The sequence below is a fragment of the Cibotium barometz genome, chromosome 8 (assembly GCF_041138505.1).
Source record: "Cibotium barometz isolate CiBa-2024 chromosome 8, ASM4113850v1, whole genome shotgun sequence".
Taxonomy (NCBI): domain Eukaryota; kingdom Viridiplantae; phylum Streptophyta; class Polypodiopsida; order Cyatheales; family Cibotiaceae; genus Cibotium; species Cibotium barometz.
Window position 1 is genome coordinate 52,909,638 of NC_141053.1, and position 7,767 is coordinate 52,917,404.

Here is a 7,767-nt window from a genome sequence, read left to right on the forward strand (position 1 = left end):
GGCTCGCTCAAGTCTCTCTCTCTCTCTCTCTCTCTCTCTCTCTCTCTCTCGCACTCGCACTCACTCCTCACATAAACAATGTCATACCAAAAATGTGTCGTTATCCAATTTCAAAAGCGTGCTTTTAGAGATAATACAAACAGAAATATAGCCTGCTGTGATCATCTTCTTAACCAAAAAATACTTTTGGCCAAAAAAGATACCAGATCTACCATCAGAATTTCCAAATGGGCTATTTATTTCATCAACAAAAAAAGGCTGTTAGAGTTACATATATAGAGTGCCTTGAGAGGTAGAGGTTACTACAAGAATCACTGATGCAAATTTGACAGTTTTCATTGTGGTAAGATCTGTACAAACCACTCATAGAAGCTGTGATTCAAAGGTTCTAAGTAACCCTCCTAAGCTCTTCACTCAAAAAGAATAGTTGTTTACTACTTTAGGCCGCGCATTTAAGATAGATACAATGTAACAAGGGCTATAGTAAACTGAAACAAAAAAAAAACTCATCCGTACACTTGGGCAAAGAGATTCTAATCAATTAATAGCTATATTATTTGCACAAAAAAGATTTTAAGAATTGCTGCCTGGGTGTATCACTTCGCAGCTTTGTGGCCATGCTTTTCCTTGGAGGCCAGGGAGACTGTTGGACAAAAACCTTGCACTAGCAGGAGCACCAGAAATCTCTCTTTATGAGCAGCATTTTGATGTCCTGGAACCTGCAGCATAGTGTCACATTCATGAGCCTAGGTCCTCCAAGAAAGGCACATAAATGCTGCAAACAGGCACAGTCTCAAAGCCTTGCTACATTAAAATGTGGTACTTACCAAGACCTTTAGTATCAGATCCGCGCATGAAGCGGAGGCGCCTCACAGTGTTGACAAACATCCTGGAGTGCAGAATGTGCAAAACCAGGTTAGGCACAAATCTCAAATAGAAAATCATTTCACTGTCAAAGGACTAAAGTTACACCAAAATCCACTCACTTACCCCCAAGGCACATCTCCAACAAGCATCCAGTCCCCTTCCTTGTCTTCATAGGTCAGTACAAACTCTGAACCATTAAAAAACCGCATCCCTTGCCCTGCACAATTCAACATTGAGTTAGCCTCTACTTGTTCTATCATTGGTACTCTTTAATAATTATTATACATGGCAGATGAGGCTCCTACAGTGCCCTACCGCTGGTAGGGCTGAGGAACATTTCCTCGAGAGCTGATAGAAGGCCCTCATAAGAGCTGTAGGCATTCAGGTCAACTTTGCGCCCGATAGGGATCCCATCCACGTTAACTTTCACATAGATAGCTGCTGGGCCATCCACCTCATCTCCAGCAGACCTGGCGTGGGAAGCAAGAGTGCTCCTTCGGTAGGACCGAACGGGGGGCCATCCTACAACTTGACCCCTGCAGAAATATAACAGATTCTCTATTAAGCATGAATCCTGCTTACCATGCCAGAGCCCTTCAGGAAAAACCCCCATCTCGACTACACATGTTAACATATCCCACATGAAAAGGTCGCTCATTGAATTGAAACCAGGCCCAAGAGATCAAAGAAAGCAAACAAGAACAGTAACTCCAGAAGTTGACTTACTTGGCAGGAGGGGCTTCATCTGATGCAGACGCTTGGTTAGACATCTGGTGTCGAGAGCTTTCACTGGGTATTGAAAGGTCGAGCTGGGCATTTCTTGACACCGCAGAGGTATCACCATCTTTGTCAGCTCTAGCAGATGCAAAAACCACAGATTTTCGACTTGCCAAAGGACAATAGGAGCTAGTAGAGTGTTCATGTCCAGATTGCCACGGCGAGACATGGGAACCAGCCCAATACACATTCTCCAGATGGTTAGCATAAGACTTCGCTTCTGAATCATGTACTTGCTTGATCATCATGGCAGCCCCAGAGGTCGAATTCACAGCTGGCCTGGCTTCTCCGGTGCTGATCAGCAGGGATGCCCCAGGATTCAAGTTCATGCCAGGTCGGGAAACTTCAGCCATGGTCTCTGAGTGTATGCGTTTGACACCGTTCTTCAAAAGGACAGAGCTTGCAAGTGCGCTGACGGGAGGAATGGGCATGCCATCAAAACTCTTCAGTGATGACCCTTGCCATGTGCTTGACATGGGCGGGTGCATGTGGACATCATCCCGCGTGCAATGGGCGGCCTCCTGCCCATGCGGGATTGTGAGAGATGGGTTTCTGCGTGGCCATGGGGACTCCTTGACATCTACGCCCATTTTGGAAGTCTCCTTAGCTGGGCCTAATCCCAACCGTAGGTCTGTCTCCTCCAGGTTAAGGTCTACCTGCTGAGCATGAGCTTCTTTCTCTATTTGGCTCATCGAAGATGCAGAGGAGACCTCAGCCAAGCCTATGTAATCATGTTCCTTCAGAGAAGAGCCGCTCTGGCCCAAGCTATCACAGGGGGTATCTCTGCCCTCACCGAGAGAGATCACCACAGAAGCGGCGCTCCGAGAAGGCGTGGCGCTTGCTTCACTTGGGGGATTCGGGGTATGTTGGCTCCAACCTAGAACAACAGCGCCTTGCTGCTGCTTCTGCTGAATGTGGGCGAAATTGACAAAACTCTGCTTACTGCCGTGTTCCATTCTCACTTGCATAATGGATAAGAGAAGGCTAGGGACATAAACTAAAGGAAAGGGTACTTGAGAAGCGGATCTGAGGAAGAGAAAAAGGCAACAAAACGAAAGATGAGCAGCTGGATTCTGTAGAAGATTGAAGATGAAAGTGGCAGTGGCTAAGCGGGGGATTATAAGAGAACGCTTAAAGGGGGGTGGGGGGGAACCTGCTGCTGGCTATGGCGGACGCGCAGCTCGAAACGCAGAGAAATGTGCGCGGAAGGCGATGAAAAGACGATAATAATAACACCCCAGCTGGTCGGGTGGGTAAGAGACCGGTCATTTACTTTAGTAACCGGTTATTACCCGCGTTGTCACTCGTGAGGACCGGTCGCTAGTGAACCACACTCCACGTCACTTTGTGTGGGGCCGGCAAGCGAGCCCACCCTTCGGTTAGGAGACAACGTTTCACATACGCATACTGAATATAGACATACGGCGTAGCGCGTACAAATACCCCCTCCGGACCCTGCTGCCGTCTTCGTGGCCGACCGGCTTGCGTGCCTGGCGGTGCCCGCATATGCCCATTTCCCATCGTATATGTCAGCTGGGCCGCTGGCGTATGCGGTATCATGTATGTACCTGCTTTTCGCCAAGTTGGCAATAGCGGTTTTTGATAGGGTGAATTCTCACGGAGCTCCACTTGAACCCAACCCGTGCAATTTCCACCAATTTATTCTATGCTTGCACCTTGCTTGGGGCTTCGTTTAGCCCTTGTGGGAACTTCACCTAAGACCAATTCAGAGCCACTTCACCACTAGGTGCCCATAACTATTTTAGAACGTACATACCAACGTATGGTCGGGCCTTGGTTCTCTCACACCAGCAAAAACTAGTGGTATCCATGAGCTTTTTTTGGTTGAGCAAAAATCTAAGGTTTTTGCAATTATTGCACCTTCAAGGTGTCTTCGTAGCTTGTTGAACAAAACAAACTAATGTAAAACTGGCACACACACCAAAAAGTGAGCTTGCCTCCAATTTTCGAATCGTGGGCAAGAGAGGAGTTGGTTGCCCACTTGGATACCAGATTCTAGATAGTTTTGGTACGGAGCCGCTAATCGTTCACATGTAAACATGCCCTGAGGTGTTTGTTGCCAATGCAAGTAGTTGGCAAGTAGCAACCCAAATTTCCATTTGTGTGCACCGCAAGGAGTAATTATTGAGTTTACAACCAAGTAGAAGTTTGAAATTTGAACTCTTGCTCAACACTAAACTTCTAAAAAGTATTGTCATTTAAATTAGATCTTGTGGGAATCTGATTTACAAGATTTGGATTTAGCTAGCTACCACCCACTATTCTAGTTCACAACATTTTGCCAACTAGGGTATGCAGAAACCACCGATCTCGGGGCAATTTCCACACAATGCTTGGCAACGGTTGCTACACACAACACTAAGCAAAAACATGTGTGTCCAGCTCGTAACCTCTCGTTATGTGAACGATTTTGTCTGCTTCCAAATTCTCTCCTTCAACAGCAGCAGCTGGTTTTTGTTTCAAACGCTCGTGGAAACTAGACCTTTGACTGAGAAGAAGGGACTGAGTATGCAACCACAAGAAATTCTTTCAGTTTAATGTTTTATTGAAAAGACCCTCAAAAAGATAAATTTGGCTGCAAAAACTCTGCCAAAACCATAGTGATAAGCTAAACCAATGCCCAAAAAAAAAGCTACTCGCACTTGCACACATATCAGATTTGGTCATGTGAATAGTTGCAAGAATTAACTCACTCCATGTACATGTAAACAACACTTTACACACGTGAAGAAGCCCATCAATAGGGCATGCTAAGCTCTAAGGACTCAACCTCGTGCCCATGAAAAGTGGAGAAGTGATGGATGGCAAACCAAGCCACAACACGAGACATGTGGGGTGTGGCACATCCAATAAAATAGAAGGGCCCTACATTCAAGGGCCACGAGGGGTCTCGAAGATATCCTAGCACTCTAGGGTTGTGTATAAAGTGTGTAGCCACCACGTCACTTCACAACAATCAACCCAAATACAACTAGGGGCCAAACAATGTCCATAGACAAGTAATACTACTCATCTCTCCCACAAAACATGTCATCCCTACAATTCTCATATATTATCAAAATTCTTAAGCCATATAAGATACGGGTGGTTGATTTTTATAGAGTGGATCATGGACGTCACCTAATTTGGTACAATGCAAGAAAAAGTAACTTGGATCTAACTGTGTACTAAATCCTAATTAAATCGCTAGTGGAAATTCAACAAGCTACTGTGAGTTGGGATATGTACACATTTAATCTGTGAGAGCATCTTCCCCACATTAAAGTGGAGGGGTCTTTACTTTACTTCCACATTGAAGCCAAATGCTTCATATTTCTAAACTTCTTATAATATCATTAGCCTTGTAGGCCACAAAAATTACTCAAGGATGATTTATAAAGTTTGAAGAAATGGTAAGGTAAATCAACTTAAAATTCCATGAAACTACTTCAGAATTATGAGACTACTTAAAAGGGCCCTAGTGTATCATTAGCCTTGTAATTGAGGTTGAGCCACAAAAGTTACTCAAGGGTGATTTATAAATTTTGAAGAAATGGTAAGGTAAAATACTTTAAATTCCACGAAACTACTTGAGAATTATGAGTTAGCATGCATCTACCTATGGTAAAAAAATTCATGTACCTATTAGAATTACAATTTTTAAAATTTCAAAATAGAATTAAAAATGTTGCAATAGCCTTATTGTCAAGGACATATGGAAAAAAAGGGGTTTGCTCAATTGATAAAAAGTACATGTAAAACCTATAGAATAATTTCTTAATGCATTTGTAGTGTACTTATAGAATTATGAAGAATGTAACATTTAAAATTTAGAACTTTTTTACCAAACAGTGCCTAAATTATGACCATGGAAGACTATTGGCACATTGCTATTTCTTTTCAACTTATATATTTCATTGAGAGTATTTCCCTAGTACTACCATATTCGGGCTATGGGCAATAATAATTAATTATTATCATTAACCTTAGGGCCCTAAGGATTTAACCTAAGCGGAGTACAGCCAAAAGAAAAACAACCAGCACACAGAAACGAAAATAGACACAGCACAGCGAAACGAAAAAAACCCAGCGTACAGAAACGAAAAAAAATCATTATCTCACGCTCTCTCTCTCTCTCTCTCTCTCTCTCTCTCTCTCTCTCTCTCTCTCTCTCTCTCTCTCTCTCTCTCTCTCTCTCTCTCTCTCTCTCTCTCTCTCTCTCTCTCTCTCTCTCTCTCTGTGTGTGGAGGCCACAGCCTCAAAATGGCCTCAACCTCTTTCCATTTTACTGCTACCTGAGGTGGTTAAGGAAAGATCCAGAGAAAACGTCCGAATTCAAAAAAAAAATTGCCTAAGGTCATCGTTCTAAGGTTCCCTTCTCTTCAAGTAATTAATTAATGCAAAAAAGAATTTTGGTCCCATATTAGGGATTGCTATGAAACAATATACTTAAGCATAAATGTTTTTTTTTTTTACAAAAGCCTCTAAAAACCACCAAAGTGGCTTTTTTATACAAGATTTTGGTGGTATAAATATTCCTTTCACTTCCTCTTCATGATGGCCTTTCATCCCAATTCATATGGTCTAAAAATTAGTTGCATGTGTTTCATAATGTTCCTTAAAACTATAAATGTGAGCTCAAAGCAAAATTTCCAACTAAGTTTTTTCAAAAAAGGCACCACTTGTAAACTGATTTTTATACAAAAGAAGGCACCATTTGTAATTGATTCTTATACAAATGTTAGAAATTCCCAAAAATGTTTAGGACTCCTCTTAACAAAATTCTTATTACAAGCAGCTTTAGTATAGCTGCATCCTCTCACCTATCATTATCAAATTATGTCCAAGAGTCCAAAAAAATGAAAATTTATACCAAGAAACAATTGATGGTCTTGATTTATCCTTTTCTTTTGAAGCTCTATCTGTCCACTTTTCTTACACAAAGGCCTCAAACAAAGCCAGCATTAACTTGGCACATATCATAAGTAAAGAGAAAAGATTTGCATGTAGTATTAGAGTGATAGTCTATCCCTCTTTGTGTCAAAATTGTTATAATGTCATAATATAACTACTTACTTTCCTTCAATGAATATTTCAAAAAATTTAAGAATTTACATATAGTATTAGAGTGATAGTTTACCAATCTATTATATTGTCCCTCTGTGTCAATTCCTCTATGGAATCTTTCATTTTTTAAGAATCAAAGATACCCTACAAACATTTACAAATGGAATTGTTTTAAGCCACTCCATTAGCACATATGTTACTCTTTTCTCTAGTGTGTGTCGACATTTTGCACATCTCCATTCAATAACTCCCCTGCCAAATCCTAAATGATCGCACATTGTCTCCAAAACACCAAACATAAACTAGAAAGTGATTGCTTACACACCTACACGTCAAAAGAAGGTGATTGCACCATATCTAACAAACCGACAATCATTATCACTTCTCCTAAAACCACAAAAGGTAGGCACATTCTTAAAGGCTCATTGCAACAAGCCATTTTCTTTGTATTTTGTTTTACATGAGACTGAAGCACTAGATTCAACCTCTCTCTCTCTCTCTCTCTCTCTCTCTCTCTCTCTCTCTGTCTCTCCATTGTCTCTACAAAATTTGGAAGTACACAAAGTTTACCATGTATGTATGTTTCTCTTCTTCACACTATCTCTTTTTGCATCATTTATGTTCCGTCACATGCTCCTGAATTCTATCTTGTACGAATCTCACATTTTTAGATAAACTATGTTTTTTTTAAATTTATCTTTCAAGTTGTCACAATTATATCCAACATGATGATGCTAAGTCTACCCACTTACATTAGGGTATTCTTTTTTTACACTAAACAAGGCTTTGTTCACTAACCTTATTGATACTTGTAAACATCAAATCCAAGTTGTATGATAGCATATTGATTTATTAAGTACTATACCTTGGATTTTGATGCTTATTGTGTTTGCTTGATGACTTAGCAATGCATGAACACATCTCAAGCTACATAGAAGTTGTGAAATTTGGAATTGTCATAGAATTGTGCTATTATTTCAATACCATGTTATGACTCATGAAAGCAGTAAAAATATGATAATAAATAAGTAAGATAGTGCATAAATGCATTCATAT

The 7,767-nt window shown here is 41.0% G+C and overlaps 1 protein-coding gene across 1 annotated transcript; it reads right to left on the reverse strand.

Moving 5' to 3' along the window:
• Window positions 1-220: 220 nt before the first annotated feature.
• LOC147636394 (uncharacterized) lies at window positions 221-2,891 on the reverse strand. Its single transcript, XM_086801828.1, has 5 exons — window positions 1,594-2,891; window positions 1,183-1,403; window positions 991-1,084; window positions 828-889; window positions 221-719 (listed from the first exon to the last, which is right to left on the reverse strand). The coding sequence occupies exons 1-5, from the start codon at window positions 2,610-2,612 to the stop codon at window positions 691-693; spliced, it is 1,425 nt and encodes a 474-aa protein (XP_086657954.1). The 5' UTR covers window positions 2,613-2,891; the 3' UTR covers window positions 221-690.
• Window positions 2,892-7,767: the final 4,876 nt, after the last annotated feature.